The following is a 27,224-nucleotide window of genomic DNA, read 5'->3' as shown; positions in this document are numbered from 1 at the left end:
CTTCTTAATGTTGAGCTGGAAAATCTTCTGATTTCATTTCAACCTGCTGGTTCTGGTCCTACCTTCTGGGGCAACAGAAAACAATTCCACACCATCCTCTAGATAAGTCTTTCAAGTACTTGAAGATGGTGATCATATCATCTCTCAGCTGTCCCCTCTCCAGGCTAAATATCCCCAGCTCCTTCAACCTTTCCTCATAGGACTTGGTCTCCACACCCCTCACCATCTTGGTCGCCCTCCAGGTTCTGGCAAGTCACGATAACTGCCACTGGGTCTCACACAGATCGCTAGTTCTCAGAGGTGGAATTCTAGCAGGAACTCCTTTGCAGAACTTACAAAAAAGAGCCTTGTAAACTCTTGGAGGATTGGCTATATCAGGGTGTGTGTGGCCTAATACGCAAAGGAGCTCCTGCTAGAATTCCACCCCTGCTAGTTCTACAAGCCTAACTTAACAATGTGCTAAAATGTGTGTTAAATTGTTTACAATCACTTCGTTTCCATCTGACCTATGCAGGCTGTTACTCCAAAAGTATGTCAACCATTATGGCAGCAACTCAAGATCGGGCAGGGCCCTTCGCGAAACAAACAGCAGTAGAATCACCATCGCCGAGAAGGCACAAGTGCAAAGAACAGACCAGATGGGGGTGGGGTGACAGGTGGCATGTCATGCGCATGTTCTTGTGAGGATATGGGCCCCGCAGGGCACCAACCCCACCATTTCCCTCATGGACCATGTTAGTATATACCTGGGCTGTGCTTGGCTTCTGTTTTGGCAGGAATCAGGGGTGGGGGTGGGGGGTCACTGAATCTTTGCATTTAAGGCAGCCCGAAACATCCTCGTCTGTCATTCTTAGCAGAGGGGCCAAAGGCGTGTCGCCTGAGCTACTCTCTTACCCCTAAAGATGGTCTCTCCATGGCAAGGTTGAGGCACAATGGTGGGGCAAAGTGGGCATGTTTGCAGTGCTGCTGTTGCCGAGGCTGTATCTGCTCTATAAATAAATACAGGACTTTAGTCGCCAGAGCTGACAATTTGGTACCTTCCATAACATACAAACATTAGGGAATTTAAAAAAAAAAAAGAAAAGAAAAAAAAAACTTTTTTTTAAAAAAAAAGAACTTTCAAATGTGATTCTCTCCAAACATAAACCAGTGATGTGTGAGAACACACAGAATATCCACTGCTTCTATTAGCTCTCTGATACATGTGTATATATATATATATATATATATATATATATATATTCTCTCTCTGTATGGATATTCTATGTCCTATTCTTAATTGTGGTAAGAATAAAAGTTATGGACCTCTTTTGGTGTCTCTTGATGACAACGGTTGCTGCTCCACCATAACTCCAGGGCCGCTACCAAACAGGCCAGGAGCAAGCCCACGGCCAGAATGCAGAAGACCCCGGCAAAACTGTGAAGCTTCAGGGCCTTCCCGTCAGTCTGCGCATTGGCGTGGCTGTTCAAGTCGCAGCGTCCCATCCGCGGCCACCATTTCTCTTTGAAGACGTCCAAGTAGCCGGCTTCTTGCAGTTCTAAAATCCTGCAGAAAAAAAAAACGATTTCAAGTGGGGGGGGGAGGGAAAGCCCTGTAAGCATTATTTTTCCCCCGAAGGGAAAGTCACAAAGGGATTCGTTAGGTCAAAGAAGTGAACAGCGACGCTTTACAACTGAGTCGCTGGACAAAATCTCAACTGCGCGATGAGATATCGACACGGGACTGAAAGGCTCGGCAGAAGTAGGTATGAACATCAAAATCAGAACCCTGGAAAATGTGAACAATTGAGAATCAACGCAGGCACACATCTGCACTCCAACCCCCCCAATTGTACAGCATGAATCGGACAAATAAATATTCAAAAACACACATCATACTGATAAGCTCATTGGAGAAACAGAATTGGTTGCAGGTCTCTGCTGAGTGTACAATCAATGGTAAATCTAGTTTTGTTGCTGTGTACAGTGTCCTCTGGCCCTTATACAAGGGTTGCCAGTTCTAGGTTGGAAAATACCTGGAGATTTTGGGGGTGGAGTCTGAGGAGGGTGGGGTTTGGGGAGGGGAGTGACTTCAGTAGGGTATAAGCGCCATCGGGTTCACCTTCCAGAGGAACCATTCTCTCCAGGTAAACTGACGCCCATTGCCCTGAGAGCAGCTGTAATCCCAGTAGATCTCCCTCGAGTGCCTGGAAGCTGGCAACCCTACCTTATGCACATCTCTTGTACCTGCCCTTGTTGCACAGGGCTTCCTAACTCCAAATAGTTTCAATTTACTTAGATCAAAAACGGCTGCTGTGGATTATTAAAGACCCTGCCGATCGAATCAGTTTTATTCCATCGTTTTTAATAATGCTCTTAAGACACGGTTCTGGGACCCTGAGGCAATCAGCCTTTGAAGGGAAACATCTGAGGTGCCAGCCACGGTTCCCTCTAAACTGAGTTAGCGTGAGCGGTCTCACAGATTTTTAGTCTCCAGCTCACGCATTTCTGTCCTAGCTCAGGAAAAATGGCCCCAGAGCACAGTAATTTATGCAGTAGCTCACAACTTTAATACAAGTTCAGGGCTTTCTTGGTAGAAAAAGCCCAGCAGGAACTCATTTGCATATTAGGCCACACCCCGACACCAAGCCAGCCGGAACTGCGTTCCTGTGCATTCCTGCTAAAAAAAAAAAAAAAAAGCCCTGCAAGTAGCTCACAAGACTCTGCAGCTTAGAGGGAAGACTGGTGCCAGCCTATATAAGGGCAGTTTCTCCCCCCCTAGTTTCCAAAACCTACCTGAATTGCCATTTAGGACGGGCCACGCTCTGGTTTCGAAGAATGAACAGAACGAGAATACATTCCAACACAGCAGATGTGCCAAGACTGAGTTCATGGGCAGGGCTCTGCGTGTTCCTAAAGTGGGATGCTTAGTTGGAGGCTGGGTTTTAAGCAGTTCGAAAGCAGACAACTTTGGGTTACCTCTGGGAGAAGAGATCTCTATAGGGGCTGCCGTGCTGGAGCGCTATCCCGTATCCTTTGCTGCTGACGCTGTTCCCAATGACTGTCACAGAGCAATCGTCGTCCGTCAGCGCTGCGTATTCCACCACTGCAACATCCCACAAGAACGCGTAATTGCCTTTCTTGGCCTGTCAAGACATTAGCCCAGACAAAAAAAAAAGCTTTTAAACATTCTGTAGATCCCCCCTAGGTCTTAAATGCAGGCCTTCCATGCACATCCTTGATTCTGTGATTTTACAGTTACTTTCAAGAACTGGGAGCTGTTTCACTCGTTTTAAAAAGAAAATCAGTTTAAAATCTTGTAAGGATACTTCAGAAATTGTGTCAGCCCACGGTCCTCCTAAATGACCGTTAATTTCATTTAAATGAGAAAAATAGTGGCCACAGGCCTGCAAAATTCTCTTTGAGAAATGCCATTCGACCTTTCAACATCTTACCCGAATGCCTGTTAAGATGAGAAATGGCGGTGATCAGAATTCCTTTAACTAGCCACACATTTCCTGGTGGTATTTCACTTTAGTCGTGAGGTCCTTCACATTTACTTTGAGTTCCATTTTAAGATGACAAGCGGTGACAAACTTATTACTGAACCGTGCTCTCTGCATTTGCATTAAATTTAGAGTAGGCAGAGTCCTGTGGCAAAAGCACATTCCACATTCACCTCAAGTTTAATCTTAGGCAAATTTTCTTGTTGACTCTTTTTTTTTTAAAGGAGACTTAGAGGTAAGTTGGTCATAGCCAGGGTTTCACCAGAGGATCAGAAATGGAAAAAGTGAAACAGAAAGCATATGTAGGCCTTCTCAAAGACTTCTGCTTTTAAAATCTCCTTGTGAGGTGGAACAGAAATAGCTGTTTTGGGGCAGGATATAGAAGTGGCCTGACCACTTGGTTACTGTGAGACAGGCAATTTCTTCTGGATACTTCCACTACGTAATGTTTTTGCTTCTCCCCCCCCCAAAGGCACCCTCCCCTATAGTTTCCAGAAATACTAATATAATGATAATCTAGAATTTAGGCTTCCCAACCCCCCCCCCCCCCGCCCTGCCGGGGGACCCCTAAATTAGCAGCCTAATCCCCCGCTCCCTAAAAATCTGACAGCGGGGGTGGTGGGGTGGAACGGCGTCTCAGGCTTCTCCTTTCCTCTGAGTTACAAAGACTTGCCCACCGCCGGCCTGCTATTTGCTCCAGTCTGGCCTCCCTTCGCGAGGTGCATGCTGGGACTTGTAGTCCTTGCATCCTCTCACGTCTGCTGAACATTATTCTCTATATGGAGATTGATTCTCATAGGGTATAATGGGGAATTGATCTGGAGGTTTCGGGGGCTCTTGGGGAGCTGTTTTTTGAGGTAGAGGCACCAAATTTTCAGTATAGTATCTAGTGACTCTCCCCAGAGTATCTCCCAAGTTTCAAAACTATTGGACCATGGGGTCCCATTCTATGAGCCCCAAAAGAAGGTGCCCCTATCCTTCATTATTTCCTATGGAAGGAAGACATTTAAAAAGGTGTGCGGTTCCTTTAAATGTGATGGCCAGAACTCCCTTGGAGTTCAATTATGCTTGTCACACCCTTGTTCCTGGCTCTGCCCCGCTGTCTCCTGGCTCCGCCCCCAAAGTCCCCAGATATTTCTTTAATTGGACTTGGCAACCCTACTAGAACCAGACGTAAGAGTGGGATTCAAGAAACTGAGTAATAGAACAAATTTCAATTGTGTGCATACTAAGTCAAGAAGAGTATCAAGAAAAATGCAATGCTAACTCTGCCACTGTCCCTATATATCCCCTGATTTGATACAGTAACCTTTCTGCTTTCATTACATCATTATTATTTATTTGAATTGTTATTTGCCCTGTCTCAGCTTGTGCCAGACTCGGGGTGACATACAGGAGCTTAAAGACATTTTTTAAAAGCCATAAAACAAGATAAAATGCTATAAAACAGCATATAACTAAAATCCAGTATACAATCCGATAACAATTCACACTCACCAAAAACCCTTTCCATGACTGCTCTCTTAACTAGGGTTGCCAATCTCCGGGTGCAGCCTGGAGATCTCCAAGTATTATAACTAATCTCTAGACAACAGAGATCCGTTCCCCTGGAGAAAAAATGGCAGCTCTGAAGGGTGGACTCTAGACTTCACTGAACTCCCTGTCCTTCCCAGACTCCACTCGGAATCTCTAGGAATTTCCCAACCTGGAGCTGGCAACCCCACTTTTAAGCACGTCTTCCAAGGTCCGATTTTCTTAGCAGAGCTCCCATCGTGGTCTTCTCTTCAACTCTCCCTTGGCCCAACTGACTCTAACTGACTTTTTCCAGTCTCAGAGCTTTCACACTTCCACCAATGAGGCCCACAGCTTTCCATCCTGACCAATCACAGCCCAGCCAGACATTAACCATTCCAGTCCTCTCTCAGTTCCAACTACCTCCTCCTAAACTGACTCTTTCAAAAGAATTCTCCCATTTCTTTTCAAATTTGTTGTTTGTTATCTAAGGCTTAAGCCACTGATCTTGTCAAAGTTACTATATTAATGCTATAGTATACGACACTAGGGCACATGCTAGTATAACATCGACAGTTAGGGTTGCCAAGTCCAAATTAAGAAGTATCTGGGGACTTTGGTGGTGGAGCCAGGAGACTTTGAGAGTGGAGCCAAGATTAAGGCTGTGACAAGCATAATTGAACTCCAAAGGGAGTTCTGGCCATCACATTTAAAGGGACCACACACCTTTTCAATGCCTTGCTTCCATAGGAAATAATGAAGGATAGGGGCACCTTCTTTTGGGGCTCATAGAATTGGACCCCCTGGTCCACTTGTTTTGAAACTTGGGGGGTATTTTGAGGAGAGGCACTAGATGCTGTATTGAAAATTTGTTGCCTCTACCTCAAAAAACAGCCCCCCCCAAGAGCCCAAATACCTGCGGATCAATTCTCCATTATTTTCTGTGGGAATAAAACTCCATAGGGAATAATAGAGTTCCCAGCAGACATTTGCCTCCCATCCGCCCACTTTCTGATGACCCTGAAGCGGGGGGAGGGCCTCCAAACCAGGGGATCCCCTGCCCCCACCTGGGGATTGGCAACCCTATCGACAGGGCATGGAAGGTCCCTCACTCTACCAAACCGACAACAAAATGCACCACAAATCCTAGCAAGCATCAGGGCTTTTGGGGTAGCAGGAACTCCTTTGCATATTAGGCCACACTCCCCTGATGTAGCCAATTTTCCAAGAGTTTACAATAGGCCTTGCACTACGAGCCCTGTAAACTCTAGGTCCGGAGGACTGGCAATATCAAGGATGTGTGGCCTAATATGCAAAGAAGTTCCTGCTATAAAAAAAAAGCCCCAGCCAGAACTACCCACTATCTTTTGTCACCTTTTTAGGGTTTTTTGCTTCTGGGAGAGGGGCCAGGCCCACCCAGCAGGCAGACCGAGCAGAGACTGGCTAGATTGCCAAAATCAAACTGGGAAAAGAGAGTTGTGTTCCTTTAGACTCTCAGTCTTGTTCCCCCACCCTGCATCCAAATGCTGCCTTGAACCTCAAAGACATCTTCCGTCAGTACACAGTCAAGTCAGAAGGCATGGGCACTGACACCGACCGATTCCCCACTAGCCTTGTCCCCGTCTCTTCTCTGTGGGGCTTCCATCCTGTTTTGCACAAGCTGCCGCGAGGCTGCAACTCGCTCCGCCTCCTTCTTGCAGCAAGCAGAAACTGGTTTTTAGAGGATCTTGCTTGCCGCGGGAAAGAGCTGGAGCGAGTCGCAGCCTCCCGGGCAGCTTGTGCAGAATCAGACAGAAGCCCCGCGGAGAAGAGAAGCATGAGACCGGGGGACAAGGCTAGTGAGGAATCGCCATTGTCTCCAGAGGAACGGCTCATCCCACCTTTTTCTGAGCTGCAATGCAGCATAAAATTTTCTGCAGCACCCCCAACTTAAGTCACCCTACACCTGATGCTTCTGTGGACCCCAAAATAGGGCATTAAGTGGCCTCTTCTTGCTGTTTGCCTTCAGTATCTGGTAATCTGAGACATACTGCTTCGGATACTGAAACTTTTATTAGACATTTGTTGATAAGAATCCCGACAATAGGAAGCAGGAGGCAACACAAGTATATGATAAAAGAAAATGCTATTTAAAACTATAAACATCTAAATTTAGTATAAAACCAAGGATAGATTTATATATACTTGGTTTCTTCCCTAAGCCGATAAACCCATCCTACTCAGTTTGATTGCTGCCCAACAGTGAAAATAGGCAAGGAAATAATATTTGTTGAGACATCCATACAAGTAGAGTAAAGGCATATTTGTTTAAAATTTAAACAGCACCTACTTCTGTACATGGAGATTCTGTTTGTGGCTTGAGCTCCCCATTTTGATGACGTCACTTCTGGGTGATGTCATTGCACCAGTGATGTATGCGGCGGTCCCCCGCTACAGGAAGCTGGGGACTTGGTAACCCTAGGCCAATCTCCCCTGATATAGCCATTCCTACTGGAGCTTACAGTAGGCCCTGTAATAAGAGCCCTGTAAACTCTTGGAGGATTGGGTGGTGTAGTCTAATATGCAAAGGAGTTCCTGCTACAAAAAAGCCCTGCTTCTAAGTAAATGGAAATACAAATTGAGACTGGTTACGGGAAAAGGCGGAATATAAGCCTACAAAATAAAAAATAAAATAAAATAATAATATGTGCACACTGGTTAAAACAAATGCCTTTACTTGTGGAGATGGTGGAATGGCCTGCAACAAGTTTCCTGAATGTTCGCTCTGTCCTTTTTGCACCTGAAGTATACATTACCGTCTAAAGTTCTCCCTAAGACCATTAAGCCCCAAATCTTCAATGAGCTAAGCCACTTATCCTGCATCAGTATCCTTTTGCAAAACCTTCTAAATTTGTGACCATCACCACACCTCTGTTTAAAGAATTCCATAAATTAATCATATGTTGTGTGAACTTTCTATTGTGGAATGTTATCTGTGCCCCCCCCCAAAGGAGATACCACGTAGAATGGAGATTTGCTCATTACAGGATAACTCTGCCACATGCATCTGATTGATAAAAGTAGTACACTAGGAAGAGAAATGGGGGAGGAAATATTTCCCAGAAGTCTTCAAATTAATCTTCTTTCCATTGCTCAAAGAGAAAATCTGTACACCAAAGGTCGTTCTCATTGTGCACAATGGGGCACATTAGTGGATTGTGAAAAATCCAGGGCTTTTTTTCTTTGACCGTTTTCGCACACAGCTTACAACGCGGTCACATTTCTGTTCTCTCCGCAGCGTCTGTCAGATTTCCCATTATTTGCACCAGAGTTACAGGAAGTGCTGCGGCTTTTAGTGGTTTACGTTTGATACGCAAAAGCCGCGGCACTTCCTGTAACTTTGACGCAGATAATGGGAAATCCGACAGATGCTGCGGAGAGAACAGGAATGTGACCCTGTGGTAAGCTGTGTGTGAAAACGGTCTTTCTTTTTTTTAAGCAGGAACACAGTTCCGGCTGGCTTAGCATCAGGGGGTGTGACCTAATATGCAAATGAGTCCCTGCTGGGCTTTTCCTACAAAAAAGTCATGTGTGAAACAATGCTGATATCAAGGGTGTGGCCTAATATGCAAAGGAGTTCCTGCTGGGCTTTTTCTCAGGCCTTGAATTCAGCAGGAGCTCACAGGAGCACAGCTCCTGAACCTTTCTGAGGGTTCTCCCTCCTCCTCCCTACCTACCTTGTCCATTGAATAGTAGGCACAAGCTGCATAACAGTTCCTGGATTAGGAGAGCGGGCAGCCAGCCAGCCACCCACCAGGGGCTTTGCCACACCCCCAGTAGCCCTCATTAACCCCTAGAGAAGTCCACATCACCCTTTCTCCACTTCTTATGTGATTTTGGGGGACGGGGGGCTTGCTAGCCTTTTGACTTTTGGACCACAGAGTCCCAGGCAAGTGAAATCTCGCTTGCCCAGGGCTCTCTTTTTTTGCATCAGGTTGCTTTTGGCTGGGGGGGGGGGGCGGCATATGCTAATGAGTTATGCTAATGATCTCCACCACCTATTTTTCTACAAAATGACCCCTGATTTTTTTTCTACCCCCCCCCCCCCAAAAAAAAAAAAGCCCTGGAAAAATCAATTAAAGGCTTATGGAAAAACAGCAACATAAAACAAATTAAAATAGAACATCAAGCACATTTCTCTGCTCTTGTAAGTGGTCATCCTTCTTCGGCTGCTGCTCTACACACACTTTCTTGGAAGTAAAGGCAACTGAAATTGGTGAGGCGTAGGCCTCGGATTCAGCAGGAGCTCGCAGGAGCACAGCTCCTGAACCTTTTGGAGAGTTCCCCCTCCTCCTCCCCACCTTGTCCATTGATTAGTAGGTGCAGCTGCATAACAATCCCTGAATGGGTTCCACCACCTATTTTTCTTCAAAACCACCCCTAATTTTTAAGCGAATATGGAGAAACTCAGCCTGCGCATCCGGGTGCCTTCGGATCAAGCTCAAAAGCTGTGGCAAAAGTTAAAAAAAAATGCTTTCCCTTTACACTTTGTTAATTTAACAAAAGCCATAATTTTAGGTAATTACCCATTTGGCGTCCCCTACTCTGGCTAAATAAATCTTGTTGGGGTATAAGAATGAAGTGCGCCTCCTGATTGCATTCAGAGAAACAGTGTGCCTCAGCTACTGGAATCTAGGAAGAGACCGTGCTACACAAAGGAAGCCTTTCGTTTTTGTCACGATAGAGGAAAGGAACCATATTCTCCCACTAGTTTCACTTGTGGCTAATATTGACTTACATTAGCGCACACCTACATAGCTCGTCCACAAATGTCAACCTTAATTGGGATTCCAAACAGGGGTTGCATGCTGTGTACATGATGAATGTAAATCATTTTTGTTAACATAAGATGCAGGAAATGTCTCCGGATGGGAATTCGGGGTAGGGGGAAAATGATCACTTCACTTGGTTAAAGTAATCATTGACTTCCTAATGCATTTAAGTAATATGTGTTTAAGTCTCCAATGAATGTGCAAAGCACAGCGGAACAGATGGGCTGGAGAATCTAATGCAAATAAATGAGTAATCATAAATGCAGGCTTCAAAGACCCATTTTTATAAAACATCAGAGCGCTGGGGGTTTTCTCTTCACGTTAGGAGGAGCTGGAATTCTTTCTGTTTGTATTAATACTAGATCACCAAACGTACATAGGCATTTATTTTTCTTTGGGCATTTATTTATTATTCATTTAATACATTTCTCACCTGCCCTTTCTCCAAGGATCTCAAGACAATCTACAACCCCACCTCCATTTTATCGCCATGACAAACCTTTTAAGATGTGTTAGGCTGAGAAGGCATGACTGATCCAAGATCACCCAGTCAGCTTTAAGCCTGGACTTTTCAAACTCTAGCCCTACATCCTAACTATTACGCCATCTGGCGTTTCATATCTACAACATGGACAGAGGACCATCTTAGATCTTAGGGTAATCTAGATGTTGTTGCTGACAGAGGCCACTACACGTCATATCCCCATCACTCTCCACAATATCTCAACAAATTTACTTTATATTAGTGTTTGTGTTTTGCATTTCCCTGGACAAAAAAATCACTGGATGCTAATGGGGGAATCATAGAATCATAGAGTTGGAAAGTGTAATGGTTTGGGCCGCCCTAAAATCACTGGCATAAGCTCTTGGCCTCTGGGTTCCTAAAGTTCAGGTCAAGAGGCTTGTTGTTTTAAGTTGTAAATCGAGTCTCTGGCCTGGAGACTAAGGGTAGGCTTGTCAATCAGCTGGCCGGTGGGGGGAAGCCCCACCCCCAAAGCCACCATGTGACATTTCCCCTCCGGAGGCTCCTGTCTTCGATTGAAAGGCTTCCTCTTGGGATGGTGTGTCTGTGTTACTTGGAAGAAGTTGGCTGCAACTCGTGAGTAGAGAGGCCAATCCCTCACTTAAGAGTTGCCAGAAAAGGGGGGTGGGACGGGGAGGGAAACATCTGCTGAGCACTTCATTATTCCCTATGTGGAGGTCAATTCTGGTCTGGAGGTTTCTGGGGCTCTGGGGGAGCTGTGTTTTTTAGGTAGAGGCACAAAATTTTCAGTATAGTATCTAGTGCCTCTCCCCAAAGTACCTCCCAAGTTTCAAAATGATTGGACCAGGGGGTCCAATTCTATGAGCCCCAAAAGAAGGTGCCCCTATCCTTCATTATTTCCTATGGAAGGAAGACATTTAAAAAGGTGTGCTGTCCCTTTAAATGTGATGGCCAGAACTCCCTTGGAGTTCAATTATGCTTGTCACACCCTAGTTCCTGGCTTCGCCCCCAATGTCTCCTTGCTCCACCTCCAAAGTCTCCCGGCTCCACCCCCAAAGTTCCCAGATATTTCTTGAATTGGACTTGGCAACCCTAACTAAGGGTGTTTTTACATTCAGTTTGATCCAGAGTTTTAGTCTTCAAATTGCCTGTAACTGTTCTGCTTTAATTATTTTCCTTTTACATTTAAGCGTTTCAATTGGTGGGGTGTCTCTGATCAGAGGGCAGCCGGAATACCAGTGCTTAGTTAAACGTTTACGATGGCTTGGAAATCGTGTCAACAGTGCAAAAACAATACAAATTTAAATCACTAGATGAGGCAAGCAACGATATGTAAAAAATTCAAGTACTGTCAGTTCTCATGCAAATTAGTGTACCTTGTGGTGGCTTTTGGAGGAGTCTTTTAAAACGCAGGAAAACTTTTACAATACAAGTTTGAAACGCCTGTAGAGAAAAGACCAGACCGAAACTAGGCTTGAGAAAAACGCTTTTGTGGCGGCGTCGAAACCCATCTCACTGAAACAAATGTAAATGCCTCGGGAAGCAATGATGCAAAACAGTTATGAGAACGTTATGTAATGTAAAAGGTCTACAATGCGGAGATAGAGAGTCGCAAACTGCTAGTGTAAAAACACCCTAAGTGTTTGTGTAAGTAGAGATAAGGATTGGTATGTGACCTTGGCAAAAAGGGTTCAGCTGAAGCTGGTACCAGGAAGGGTGCCTCCCTAATTGGGAGCTGCATTCCATAGAGCTGGAGGGGTGAGAATCAGGACTATTCTAAATCATCCCTTGATTAGCAATTAGAGAGTAACTTCATCGCTCTCTGTCAGATTGGTTGCCAGGGCCCAGCAACTAATTGGAACTGGCCAGAAGGGTGGCTATCTGAAGCCCACTTTGACACTGAAGACCTCACTCAGACTTCCTGCACGTACCTACGTGTTGTACTGCTGATAGACTGAAATACTCAGGCTTCAGCAGTGTCTTCTGTATAAACCTGATAAGCCTGGCTGAATGCTAAGAACCTGCTTCCCTGTCCTGAATTCTTCTGGCTGCAGTTGGGTAACTATGCCAATTGTATGGCTAGGCTGGTGAAGCTTAGGTGTTGTGATTTTCCTTCCTTCCTATAACTACATTTTATTTTTATTTTGCACATTTTATTTTGCACAAATAATGCTTAGTTAGTTAAACTGTGTGGAGTCTTTTGCTATCAAGTCTCAAAGCCTAAATCTAGTTTCTGAGACCGAGAGCTACCTGCTAAATTAATAGTCTCTATTTGGCCTGTGAGCCTACCTCACAGGGTTTTTGTTAGTCTCCTGGCAAGGGCTGGAGAACTCCCCAACCTCCTGCCTAGGGTGTGTGGGGTGGTGGCAGTACTACTGACCCAGGCTGGATGCCTATGGCTCGCAAGGGGCCTTGGAGCACAGGAGCCTGGCCTGAAAGAGACTCCTTGCCAGCCAGTGGTTAGAGCCAGCTGCTGCCTGGTAGTAGTGTTCCATGACAGAATGGACCTCCAGGGTCATCCAGTCCAACCACCTGCACAATGCAGGAAGCTCACAAATACCTCCCCCCAAAAAAATCACAAGATCTTCATTGCTGTCAGATGGCCATCCAGTCTCTGTTGAAAAACCTCCAAGGAAGGAGAGCCCGCCACCTCCCGAGGAAGCCTGTTCCACTGAGGAACCGCAGTAACGGTCAGGAAGTTCTTCCTCATGTTGTTTAAAACAATTTATTATACTGTAATATATTGCAATGGTACATTAGCCTTTGTTATTAAAAGTTAATACACATACATTACATTTTCTCCATCCCTCCCTTCTTTTGGTGACCCCCAGCAGTGCATTTTATTTAAATGGTTAAAAAGGTAATAAACTTTATCTATTAAAGAATCTTACTTCATAGAAAAAAAACAAAAACCATAGGTTATAATTATAATCCATCTTCATAATAGTCCTTGTCATTAACAGAAAACCCGAGAAAGATATAGTCCAATGATCTCACTTTTTTACTATAATCCACATAAAGTTTCTTTAAAAGTTAACCATTTTCAAAAATCGCCAAATATCCTTTAACGTTTCATTGTTTTTCAACGTACTTTTGAAACTTTCCCCACTCATTTTTGAACTTCCCTAAGTCTTGTTCCTTTAAGATTCTTGTAAGCTTGCCCATTTCACTCCAATGCATAACTTTCAAAATCCATTCCCACATTTCCCACATTTCCAAGGAAGGAGAGCCCACCACCTCCCGAGGAAACTTGTTCCACTGATGAATCGCTCTAACGGTCAGGAAGTTCTTCCTAATGTTGAGGCGGAAACTCTTTTGATTTAATTTCAACCCGTTGATTCTAGTTCTACCCTCTGGGACCACAGAAAACAATTCCACACCATCTTTTATATGACAGCCCTTCAAGTACTTGAAGATGGTGATCATATCATCTCTCAGCCGCCTCCTCTCCAGGCTAAACATCCCCAGCTCCTTCAACCTTTCTTCATGGTCTCCAGACCCCTCATCATCTTCGTCGCCCTCCTCTGGACCCGTTCCAGCTTGTCTATATCCTTCTTAAAATGTGGTGCCCAAAACTGAACACAATACTCCCGGTGAGGTAAAGGGAATATTTTGACTAATGTTGCCAATTTTGGATTGGGAAGTGCCTGAAGATGTGAGGGTGGAGCCTGGAGAGAACAGGGTTTGGGGAGAGGAAGGACCTCAGTGGAGTATTCTGACATAGGCTGGGTCCAGACCGGCACTTTAAAGCAACACAAGGACAGCTCCCAGACAGATAAAAAAAAACAAGTCTAAACAAGCACATCTGTCTCCTGTCTTGCTCCCATACTCACCCCATCCTTAGGCATCTCTGAGATGGCTCAAAAAGCTATTGTTTAAGAAGTGGTAACAATATTTTTTGCCGCACGCCATCCACCTTTCTGGCATCTGAATGCTGGAGAACGCAAGTGAGGTGGATTGGCGGTATGAACCCACCAGGCCACCCCAAGCTGCTTCCGGCTTAAAAAAAAAATGCATTGCTTCCAAGTACATAGGTTTATAAGTGCATGGGTGCATAGGCACATGGCCACTGAAATGAATGGGGGGAAAGAAACCCAACCTGAGCTGAGGGAACCATGTGCTATAGCTATCTGACCATGCTAAAGTGCCTCCTGTACAGGATATGGGTACTTTTCAGGGGAGCGTTTTGAGCCGGCCTGATTTGGGATGCCTTCCGTGTGCCCCAAACTGTCACTTTGGACCCAGCCGTCATGTCCACCCTTCAAAGAAGCCATTTCCTCCAGGGGAATTATCTCTGTATTCTACAGATGAGCTGCAATTCTGGGAGATCTACAGGCCCCACTTGGAGGCTGGTAATTCTAGTTGTTATATCCCAACAGCAGGTAATTTTACTAGGTGTTGTGGAGAGTGAAGGACTACTAGAACCGCAACAGCCATTGTAGTTTACAGTAGTGCTTACTCTGGCCCTTAAACTGGTGCAATGGTCATGCTCAGGGCTTTTTTTTGAGCAGGAACGCACACGAACACAGTTCCAGTTGGCTTGATGTCAGGGGGTGTGGCCTAATAAGCAAATGCGTTCCTGCTGAGCTTTTTCTACAAAAAAGTCCTTTGCAAAACAATGGCGATGTCAGGGGGTGTAACTAATATGCAAATAAGTTCCTGCTGGGCTTTTTCTACAAAAATAGCCCTGCTAAAACCTAATAAAGTAGATACTTTACAAAGCATAATGATCAAATATAATGATAGATAGATGATAGATAGATAGATAGATAGATAGATAGATAGATAGATAGATAGATAGATAGATAGATAGATAGATAGATAGATAGATAGATAGATAGATAGATAGATAGATAGATAGATAGATAGATAGATGGATGGATGGATGGATGGATGGATGGATGGATGGATGGATGGATGGAGCTTTTCTGAGCAGGAATACACAGGAATGCAGATTCGGCTGGCTTGGTGTCAAGGGGTGTGGCCTAATGTGCAAAATAGTTACTGTTGGATTTTTCTACAAAAAAAGCCCTGTATGAAACAATGGTGATGTTGGAGGGTGTGGCCTAATCTGCAAATGAGTTCCTGCTGGGCTTTTTCCACCAAAAAAGCCCCGGTCATGCTGCCTCTCCAAGGGACATGGGGTATTGCAAGTCTTGCATAGGGAGCTGAGGCAGGAATCCCCACTGCAGAATTCTCAGTGTACCCACCAAACAACAGTCATCAGAATTCCCAAGCCTGGCAGTTAAACGAGTATAAAACCAAAGGAAGTTTGCAATATGAACATACCATTTTAAGAACTACCCCATCCCAACTGCATAGCTGTTATCATCTGCCAGCTTTTAGAAAGTCAAGCAATTAAACTAATTTCCCATAAGCATGCTTGCCCACAAATGATTACAGTACACTGAACTTCTCGATAGCATTCCCCAAAGATGAAAGAAATGCGAGCGAGCAGGAAGGAAACAAACTCAAGCCCTTGCCCGTTGGACAATTAAGCGAAACTGTCAAGTCCTGCGAACAGACATCTAATGCATAAAAAATGGCTGCCCATAATTATAATATGGGCAATAATGTTACCATGCCAGATAAGATGGCCCCGAAAGGAAAGCAAGTAGAAACAGAGAAAGATCGGTCAGCTTAAAAGTGGCATATATAACGGGTCCGTCGCTGCACAGAATTGCCATCAGGAGCTTTGCTGAAGGCACAAGAACGAGTCCAAAGGTCTGAATCCTGTGACTCGGTTCTAGTGGAGGTGCTTTCTTTCCTCTGGTGGAAGGAACCTTCCTCAATAAAAGACAGAGGAAAGCTCCTCTGATAGTAGACTAGATTCGCGGGATCCCATATATAAAAAGGAAGATCAGTTTCCTGGCCCTGAGGGATTGGTCTCTCTTTAGTCAAAATGCCTGTGTGCTTCCCCAGTGGTGGTGTCAGTGACTGAGGCTCAGGGTGCCATGAAAGAAGTTGTGAGCAGGGATGGCCCGCCCACTAGGTAAAATAGGCATTTGCCTAGGATGCCGGCAGAAGACAAATTCAGCAATCCCCCCCCCCTTCATATGCCCTAGGCAAATCCTTCATTTTTCTTGAAGGCTGCAATCTGCAGTTTCCTCCTCCCTTCGTCGTTTATCTTGATTTCATTAAGGCTTTTGATAAGGTTCCACATACTATCCTTGTTGACAAATTGGCAAAATGTGGTTTGGATCCTGTTACCGTTAGGTGGATCTGTAACTGGTTGACAGATCGCACCCAAAGAGTGGTTCCTCATCCTCTTGGAGAAGAGTGACAAGTGGAGTGCCTCATGGATCTGTCCTGGGACATGTTTTGTTCAACATCTTTATAAATCAGGGGTGGCCAGCGGTAGATCTGCAGATGTTTTTTTTGCCTACAACTCCCATCAGCCCCAGCCAGCATGGCTAAGGCTGATGGGAGTTGTAGGCAAAAAACATCTGGAGAGCTACCGTTGGCCACTTCTGTTATAAATGATTTGGATGAAGGAATAGAGGGAATGCTTATTAAATTTACCGATGATACTAAATTGGGAGGGGTTGCAAATACAGTAGAAGACAGAAACAGGATATAGGATGACCCTGACAGTCTGGAAAATTGGGCTGAAACCAATAAAATGAAATTTAACAGGGATAAATGTAAAGTTCTGCAATTCAGTAGGAAAAACCCCATGCAGAGCGATAGGATGGGAGAGACTTGTCTTAGCAGTAGTATGTGTGAAAAGGAACTAGGGGTCTTAGTGGATCATACACTGAACATGAGTAAACAGTGTGATGTGGTGGCTAAAAAGGCAAATGCAATTTTGGGCTGCATCAACAGAAGTATAGTGTCCAGATCACGTGATGTGATGATATTGCTTTACTCAGCTCTGGTAAGACCTCACCTGGAGTATTGTCTTCAGTTTTGGGCACCACATTTTAAGAAGGATATAGACAAGCTGGAATGGGCCCAGAGGAGGGCGACGAAGATGGTGAGGGGTCTGGAGACCAAGTCCTATGAGGAAAGGTTGAAGGAGCTGGGGATGTTTAGCCTGGAGAGGAGGTGGCTAAGAGGTGATATGATCACCATCTTCAAGTACTTGAAGGGCTGTCATCAAGAGGATGGTGTGGAATTGTTTTCTGTCGCCCCGGAAGGTAGGACCAGAACCAATGGGTTGAAATTAAATCAAAAGAGTCTCAACATTAGGAAGAACTTCCTGACCATTAGAGCGATTCCTCAGTGGAACAGGCTTTCTCGGGAGGTGGTGGGCTCTCCTTCCTTGGAGGTTTTTCAATAGAGGCTAAATGGCCATCTGACAGCAACGAAGATCCTGTGAACTTGGGGTAGGTATTTGTGGGTTTCCTGCATTGTGCAGGGGGTTGGACTAGATGACCCTGGAGGTCCCTTCCAACTCTATGATTCTATAATTCTATGATTCCTTCCCCACCATTTCAATGCCCGGGAAGGGGTGGTGGAGCACCGCATTTCCTGGGCTGATCGACTGGTTAAAACGGTGCCAGAGGCTGGCGGCTTCTATGCCGGTCCTCCAGCATGATCATTACCATCAGTGCGGGGTTGAGGAGGCCGCAGAAGCAGTAAGGATGAGTGAGCCATTGAAAGAGCATCTCGTCCCCCCTTCCTTTCCATACAATCGAGGAAGGAAGGGGGGGAGGAGGCAGCAGTCACTCTTTTGGTGGCTCGCTCGTCCTTCCCACTGCTGCTGTCCTCCCAACCCCGCACTGATGATAGTGATTACACTGGGTGGACGGCACAGGAGCCGGAAGCCTCTGGCACCAATTTACCTGCCGATCAGTTGATCGGTGGGGGAGCTTTAAATAGACCGCAAAGAGCAGGGCTCCACCACTCCTTCCCGGGCATTGAAATGGCGGGGAAGGGAAGGAGGAGGAGGCTGGGGAGCCGGGGAATGACCCCACAGACCCTCATGTCACCAGGGCCCCCACTTGACCCCATGCCGGCAGCGGGGCATGGCACCACAGAGGGGAGCAGCAGGCAGTGAGTCTGTCTAGGGCACCATGCACCCTAGGGTTGGCCCTGGTTGTGAGGGCAAAAGTGCCAGGACTTCCCATTCCAACCAAGGATGGAGATAGCCTCCACCCACCCCAGGTCCCTCCCTGTATTCCAAATCTGACAGCTCTTCTTCCAGTTTAGAGTCAAGATGTCATGAAGATGGAACCTGACACCCCAATGCCTTTCCTCAAATGATTTTGGTTCTCAAATTTTCTTTGAGTTTTGACTCCAGAAATGACAGCTAGTAGTGGGTATGAATAAGAGTGCAGGTGGAAGACTATAGAAGGCAAGGGTGGTGACTATTTTTTGGGCAAAGATGTAGGAGCATGCAGGAACACAGTTCCAGATGACTTGGCATCAGGGGGTGTGGCTTAATATGCAAATATGTTCCTGCTGGATTTTGTCTACAGAAAAAGCCCTGTGTGAAGCATGTCAGGGGGTGGCCTAATATGCAAATGAGTTCCTGCTGGGCTTTTTCTACCCCCCCAAAAAAGCCCTGCAACGATTTCACAAGATATTGCCATTAAGAACATAAGAGAAGCCATATTGGATCAGGCCAATGGCCCATCCAGTTCAACACTCTGTCACACAGTGGCCAAAAAACCAGGTGCCATCAGGAGCTCCACCAGTGGGGCCATGTCTCTGTGAATGCAGAACCTTGCTGAGCCCCTGGTGTGGTTTTGCCAGTAAGCCACGGAGCCATGGAGGAGGCCACCAGAGACAGGTAGAAGCTCAGGCCATACTCAGGCTGTGGGGGTTACCTGCTTCAATCCAACTGTTCCACAGCCCTTCAGGCCTGGGCCAGTTGTAGCACATATGCCACAATACGGCCCATCTAGTACTGTCTGTGAGACAGCATATTGGTAGGCCTGGTGCATATAGCATGGTTTCCATTGTGCTTGACTTGAAGAGAGACACAACCTGTCACAAATGGCACCGAGACACCAGGTGGCATCCAATGTGTTTACTTCATCTATTTTCTCTCTGTCTCTTGCTTCAGGGTTTTTACTGTCACCGGCTCTCTGGAGTCTGCAATCTGCTGACAGGAATGATAGCCCCATATCTGTAGCGTGCTTCCTATTTGCACCATAGGTGCATGGGGAAATAATATCATCTGGAGGCATTCCATTTCCATTACGAGCCAATGCCTGAAGAAGAGGACTGCAATTCCAACCTCTGCTATAAAAGCCGTGTGAGGCCGAGAAAGGATTTCTCTATTTTGGCCAGAAAATATTTCTAGTCTGTATCACAAGGTCAGGAAGCAATGAAATTTTTAGCTATATTACCTCCTTCCACTTGCATTTACTTATTATTTCATTTCAGATCCATCTTCCACCCCACGTGGCACTGCGGTTATGTTTACCAGATCTTTCCAGGAACAAAACGTGTCTTAAAACAAGACCAAAATCAACAGTCCTGTTATATATTGGTACAGGAACATTCATAGAATCATAGAGTTGGAAGGGACCTCTAGGGTCATCCAGTCCAACCCCCTGCACAATGCAGGAAACTCACAAACACCTCCCCCTAAATTCACAGGATCTTCATTGCTGTCAGATGGCCATCCAGCCTCTGTTTAAAAACATCCAAGGAAGGAGAGCCCACCACCTCCCGAGGAAGCCTGTTCCACTGAGGAATTGCTCTAATGGTCAGGAAGTTCTTCGTAATGTTGAGCCGGAAACTCTTTTGATTTAATTTCATCCCATTGGTTCTGGTCCTACTTTCCAGGGCCACAGAAAACAATTCCACACCATCCTCTAGATGACAGCCCTTCAAGTACTTGAAGATGGTGATCATATCACCTCTCAGCCACCTCCTCTCCAGACTAAACATCCCCAGTTCCTTCAACCTTTCTTCATAGGACTTGATCTCCACTCCTGGGTGTGCTACCAGAGATTTTGCTGAGCTTGAGGCTTCAGGACAATAACCACCTGGACTCTGGGAGGTGGCCAATCAGGAGTCAATGGGCCAGTGCTTGTACCTATAGTTTAGAGTTGATGGGTTTTGGGTTGGGTCATTTGCATGCATTTAAGCTGGGCCATTGGCCCTGGGTTCCAGTTCCAGTTGCCAGGCTTTCAGCTGAGGCAGTGGATGTCACTTGTTATTGGCCTCCCCCCTTCATTCCATCCCAGTGCTCTAAGATCTGCTGGACCTGGACAATAGGCCACGTCTGTGAGGCAGACCCTGTCATTTTGGTCCCTATTGTCACTCTGTAGTTTTAAATTTTATATATTTTAAATTGGTCTTTTTTATTATTGTTGTTGGTTGTTTTTATGATGTGACCCACCCTGAGCCTGTTCTGCGGGAAGGGCAGACTAAAAACCGATTTAAATAAATAAAAAATAATGAAATTAGTCTAGCCTTTGCAATCCTGTAATCACTAATAAAGAGCTGTGATCACTCTACTTCGAGCCTCCTCGTGCATCAAAGCCAATAATTTATAAGTCCAGCGACAGCACCACCACAAAACGGGACAATGAGATATATAAATTTGTGTGAATCTTAACTACTGTTGTACCAACATGCCACAGAAGCAAAATCTGAAACGAATTTGGGAAGTTATTCTGGTGAAACACCAGAGAAAGTTTCTGCAGAACTTTCACAAAGGCATTCCCAGGGTGTTTTTTTTTTTTGTAGCAGGAACTCCTTTGCATATTAGACCACACACCCCTGATGTAGCCAATCCTCCTGGAGCTTACAGTAGGCCCTGTAATAGGAGCCAGTTTGGTGTAGTGGTTAAGTGTGTGGACTCTTATCCGGGAGAACCGGGTTTGATTCCCCACTCCTATACTTGCACCTGCTAGCATGGCCTTGGGTCAGCCATAGCTCTGGCAGAGGTTGTCCTTGAATGGGCAGCTGCTGTGAGAGCCCTCTCCAGCCCCACCCACCTCACAGGGTGTCTGTTGTGGGGGAGGAAGGTAAAGGAGATTGTGAGCCGCTCTGAGACTCTTCGGAGTGGAGGGCAGGATATAAGTCCAATATCATCTTCTTCTTCTTGGAGGATTGGCTACATCAGCAGGGTGTGGCCTAATACGGAAAGGAGTTCCTGTTACAAAAATAGCCCTGGGCATCCCACAAACTCGAGGGCTGTCACAGGACTTGACTTTAAGAGAAATCTGAATATAAATTAGAGTTTCCTCTCCTGGTTAAGAGCTTCACATAATTCAAAGTTCGGGTCTTATCCTTTCTCCACAGCTGTCCCTGTGTTGCCTTAAAGTATCAGTCTGGACCCAGCCCTGGTGTTGTCATTTTCCCATCCAGGGCAAAGACAAGTGTCAGCCTCCTTCTCCTTCACAGGAAAGAGGAAGGAAGCTACTAGAGTAGCTTTAAAGGGAAGGATAAGGATGTGATCACAGAAGAGCTGGAGGAGAGGGGAAGAGAATGACAGGTTGCTCCTGAGTGACCTTCTGCCTGCTAATTATCACCTTGTGGCCAAAGACCTGTTTGCCGTTTGTTTGCAGCAACCTTCAGAAACCTGTTATTACAGGACCGGATGAGGTAGTCTGGCAGTCTTATTTGCAAAAGGCAGACAGATGGTTTTGTCAAGGGGACTTGGAGAGAAACGGGGAAAGAGTAATCTTTTGTGCAATTTCTGCTTTGCTAAACGACAGTGTAAAAGCAGGCATGTAAAAAATGTCTAAACGACAATTGTAAAACGACAATGTAAAAGCATGTAAAAAAAAATGTCACCCCCCTCCTCCCCATCTTTTAAGGCTGAAATGATTTATTTATTTTTTAAAACCGAGTAACCTGAAGACAGGAAGCAGATTCATAGTCTCGGTCCAAAATATGGAGGCCGTGGGTTGTTCGTAAGTTTACAAGGGACAATTACAGCTTCCAGAGAAAGCTAAGAGTGAGTCCAGCATTTCGTCCTTTGTCAAAACAGAATAATGGAAGGAATTAGCAAGACAGAAGGTCTCGCTGGAGGGCACCAAGAGAGTTCTTAACGGAGGCCGTATCTGAAACTAGGTTTTCGCGGCCCTCAACGTATGCTCTTAGCATGAGTTTTATTTATTTAGGAAAATGTACTTGCCACCGCTCCACAAGCCTGCTTGAGGCAGCTTACAAGGTAAAACAGTGCAAGAGTAAAATCATAAAGCCACAAGCAGGAAAATTATGAAGAAGTGGGAACCCGCAAGGACTTGTGGGGGGCAGGGGTGGAATTCTACTAAGAGCTCCTTTGCATATTAGGCCACACCCCCTTGATGTAGCCAATCCTCCAAGAGCTTACAAAAAAGAGCCTTGTAAGCTCCAGGAGGATTGGTTACATCAGGAGTGTGTGGCCTAATATGCAAAGGAGCTCCTGCTAGAACTCCACCCCTGGCGGGGGGCATCATTTTTCACCTCCCCCTCTATTTTCTCTTTCTTTTTCCGGAAAGCCCCCCTGTAGCCTCACCCTTCTCCTGCCTTCTTCTCTTTCCCATCCAACAGCCTACTCGCATTTACTCCCCTCCCCCCGCCCCGTCTTTTGCTCTGCCCCAGAAGCCTCTACCTGGGAAAACTATGGCCCAGTTGTGAGCAGTGTTCCCTCTAAGCTGAGTTAGCGTGAGCTAGCTCACAGATTTTTAGACTTCAGCTCACACATTTTTGTCTTAGCTTAGGAAGGATGATCCCACAGCACATCAATTTATGCAGTAGATCACAACTTTAATACACAAAACTCTGCAGCTTAGAGGGAACATTGGATGGGAGCAAGGTTTTCTTATGACCAGTGTTCCCTCTAAGCTGAGTTAGCATGAGCTAGCCCACAGATTTTAGCCTCCAGCTCACACCTTTTTGTCTTAGCTCAGGAAGTATGACCCCAGAGCACACTAATTTATGCAGCAGCTCACAACTTTAATGCCAGTAGCTCAGAAAGCAGAATTTTTGCTCACAAGACTCTACCACCTAGAGGGAACACTGGTTGCGAGGTGCATACCACTGGGCTGAGTGCACTTGCAGGGTAGAGCTGAAGTAGGCCCTGCTTCTCTACCAGCACCTTGGCTATCTTTTTTTTTTTTTTTTACAACCACCATTAGGTGAGACAATAATTCCTCCCCTCCACCCTGGCAGCAGCACTGAGATTCTTTAGGTTTGGTAATATTCTCGAACCTTTAAAAAAGAAAAAAGACTTCCTGATTGTTCTGCAGCTCTGGAGGGCCCCCGGAGTTTGCAGGAAAGTTTTACTTCAGTGTAAGTAGGCTTTATTCAGAGATTTAGCTATTCACAGACTTGGCTATAAGTATACAGGTGGCAAAGTCAAAAATAAACAAGCGAGGAGTCAATTAAAGGTAAAGGTAGTCCCCTGTGCAAGCACCAGTCATTTCCGACTCTGGTCTGACGTCACATCATGATGTTTTCATGGCAGACTTTTTTACAGGTTGGTTTGCCATTGCCTTCCCCAGTCATCTATGCTTTCCCCCCAGCAAGTTGGGTACTCATTTTACCAACCTTGAAAGGATGGAAGGCCGAGTCAACTTTGAGCCGGCTACCTGAACCCAGCTTCTGCTGGGATTGAGCAGAGCTTTGGATTGCACTACTGCAGCTCACCACTCTGTGCCACAGGGCTCCTTTTTAGGAGTCCATAATACACAATTAAAAGGTTTAAAAATACATTTAGCCACATCACCACCACCATCACCACCACCATCATTCATGGCTGTTTTTGAGTGGGAACACACAGGAACGCAGTTCCGGCTGGCTTGGCATCAGAAGGTGTGGCCTAATATGCCAATGAGTTGCTGCTGGGCTTTTTCTGCAAAAAAGCAGTGTGAAACAATGGTGATGTCAGGGGGTGTGGCATACTATGCAAATGAGTTCCTGCTGGACGTTTTCTACAAAAAGGTCATCATCATCATCAGGCAGAGTATAGCCAGGACTTCAAGATTTTGCCAACATCCACATTATATTATCATGTAGTATAATACAAATAAGTACAAGCAGCTACAAAGAGTCTGTGAAGGATAGCGTCCATCGTTCCATGGGTAATTAACTCTTTAACAACTATAAATCTCCAAATGTGTTCCAAACTTCTGAAGTATAGTCCTCCAAACTCACCCTGCTTGAGTCAGTGACTTCACAGCAGCACGAAAGAGATGGCAAACCCACAGCAAAATATTTCTATTTTAAATTTTTTTAAGAGAGGACTCGCCACATCTAGAACTTGTAGGCAGCTTTGGAGACTTCCTCTGCTCTCTCTCACAAATCATACAATTCTTCATGAAACCACAGTGTTACATTCAATTATATGGAATAACGTCTTGTCCTAACATCACTGTTACCCACGGATATTTACCCATGGAACGACGGAAGCTATCTTTCACGGACTCTTTGTAGCTGCCTGTACTTTTTTATATTACATTGCATGTTAATATAATGTGGATTTTTTCATAGTCACTAGATACAGTGTATCATTCAGAAATTATGTATATTTCGGTGAGTCTTTTCTACTAGTATTGATACACCGAAAGCTGTTGTTCTTATTGCAGGACTTCAAGATTGTCTGGCAGCCAGAAGTTCTAGCTCTTCTAACATTATGCCACTAGGTGGTGAGCTAGACTTGTTTTTAAGGTGAGAGATGTTTTAGATGTGGTTTGCCATTGCCTGCCTCTGCACCATGAACCTGGTATTCCCTGGAGGCTGTTCATCCAAACACCATCCAAGGCCGACCCGCTAAAAAAAGAAGTTTTGGCCTGGAAATGCCACTGTGTGACACAGAGTGTTGGATAGGATGAGCCATTGACCTGATCCAACATGGCTTCTCTTATGTTCTTATGTGACACAGAGTGTTGGACTGGATGGGCCATTGACCTGATCCAACATGGCTTCTCTTATGTTCTTATGTGACACAGAGAGTTGGACTGGAGGGGCCATTGGCCTGATCCAACATGGCTTCTCTTATGTTCTTCTGTGACAGAGTGTTGGACTGGATGGGCCACTGGCCTGATCCAACATGGCTTCTCTTATGTTCTTATGTGACACAGAGTGTTGGACTGGAGGGGCCATTGGCCTGATCCAACATGGCTTCTCTTATGTTCTTATGTGACACAGAGAGTTGGACTGGATGGGCCACTGGCCTGATCCAACAGGGCTTCTCTTATGTTCTTATGTGACACAGAGTGTTGGACTGGATGGGCCATTGACCTGATCCAAATGGCTTCTCTTATGTTCTTATCCAGCTTTCAACAGATAAACACTCCCAGTGGTTTCATGTAGTCGTCAAAGAGCATGAGTGGTAAGATCAACCCCTGCAGGACTGCAGAGTATAAATGATACGGGATCAGTCCACAACACCCCCTTCTATTAGAATTCAGGCAGTTCAGCAACAGATCGGCAAACTGCATCCTTGCACATGTCTTGTGATCTTCCAATCCTTAAAACCTGTATTGGAATAATTGCTATTTTTTTTTTTTTGTCTCTATAAATACTGTTCAGCTAATCCTTGAGGACCAATTTACAAAATGCCAGCTGAGACAGATGCAATGCTGCATGACTTATATTAGGATATAAAACAATCTTCTTTAACCTGCTTGATTTATTTAAAAGTTCACCCAATACTAAAGACCTGCCACTACAGATAAATTAACATAGCCTCCCGAAATGTATTTGGCAAAGTCCGTTTTACGAGGCTATTAAGGAAACTTTGTATATTCTGAGAGAGAGAGATAAAAGCAGAGGGCAACATTTCTACAACGGAACCCCATTTTTAAGAGACAGTAAGCAAGGCGCGGTAATGAATAGTCAATTTTCAGCAGAGAATATGGGTGGTGAACTGTATCATAAATCAGTATTAAGGAGAGACACTGCTTGACCTGCCAGGGTAGATTACGAAGCACTAAGGTTAGGCAACTTTCTCCTTAGAGTGAATGAAACAATCTAAAATTGGTTAAGTTGGTCAGATATCGCAGCACAATGGACAACTTGAATGCTGCAGGAAATCTTTGGGGACATACAGGTGATAATGTCAAATTGTGTTTATCGCATAAGCTATTCTCATGCATTCAATTTGTGGATGAGTTCAGACATTGCAGCAGCCCTGTGGCACAGAGTGGTAAAGTTGCAGTACTATGGTCTAAACTCTCTGCTCCCAACCTGAGTTCAATCCCGGCGGAAGCTGGGTTCAGGTAGCCAGCTCAAGGTTGACAGAGCCTTCCATCCTTCCGAAATTGGCAAAATGAGTACCCAGCTTGCTGGGGGGTGGAGTGTAGATGACTGGGGAAGGCAATGTCTGCCGTGAAAACATTGTCAGTCAGTCAGTCAGTCAGTTTATTGCGGCTCTAAGCCAATCGACAGCAACAACACAACTCATCAATAACAGTACAACACAACACCAAGTTGAAATATAACATAACAATATAAAACTTGTACATCCATCAAAGTGGTAATAAAATTAGCTGACGTAGGCAACACGATGTTACTCCAGAGTCGGAAACGACTGGTGCTTGCACAGGGAACCTTTCCTTTTCCTACAGACATTGCACTAAAAAGATTCCTATGAAGATGACCACCTGAGTATTGGTGTGATTGGGTAAAAAGGAAATTGAAATCCACCCCGGCCTCCACATATTCAAATTTCCTTTGGACACTTCCCGAACACAAGACCAGCAGCAGACCTAGGGGAAGCCATGTTCCTGGAGCTTTCAAAGCAACATACTATTTTCCTGTAGCAGCCATGAAGAGACTATGTCTTCACCATGCACTGCATGCCAGGATCCTTGCATCAGCTTTAATCATGCCGATGTTGGCTGCCCAGCCAGAGACAAAGGAACTGATGTGAGGCAATCGTAATGATCGCTGGTGAACAAAGAGAGTCCTCCTGCCACCCATCCAAATGTAACTAATCTCATCATTTTACAGTCATCATCAGCCAAATCCTTCTATCCATCTCTGCCTGGCAAGAGGGTAGAGAATAAAGTTGCAGTCCAGTGGCATCTTTTGACC

The 27,224-nt window shown here is 45.3% G+C and overlaps 1 protein-coding gene across 3 annotated transcripts in view; it reads right to left on the bottom strand.

The window, feature by feature from the left end:
• Nucleotides 1-27,224, bottom strand: part of GRID1 (glutamate ionotropic receptor delta type subunit 1) — a 1,287,113-nt gene that overhangs the window by 30,685 nt on the left and 1,229,204 nt on the right. For 2 of the 3 annotated variants that reach the window (XM_060241077.1, XM_060241078.1), the window contains exons 14-15: nucleotides 2,959-3,125; nucleotides 1,306-1,546 (exon numbers count right to left, since the gene is read on the bottom strand). In XM_060241077.1, the coding sequence (XP_060097060.1) occupies nucleotides 1,306-1,546; nucleotides 2,959-3,125 (408 nt within the window). Of the gene's footprint in view, nucleotides 1-894; nucleotides 990-1,305; nucleotides 1,547-2,958; nucleotides 3,126-27,224 lie in introns of all 3 variants that reach the window. The other variant, XM_060241079.1, reaches the window with a different exon arrangement.

This window comes from Heteronotia binoei, chromosome 6, assembly GCF_032191835.1.
Source record: "Heteronotia binoei isolate CCM8104 ecotype False Entrance Well chromosome 6, APGP_CSIRO_Hbin_v1, whole genome shotgun sequence".
Taxonomy (NCBI): Eukaryota; Metazoa; Chordata; class Lepidosauria; order Squamata; family Gekkonidae; genus Heteronotia; species Heteronotia binoei.
This window is presented reverse-complemented; position numbering and strand designations above follow the sequence as displayed.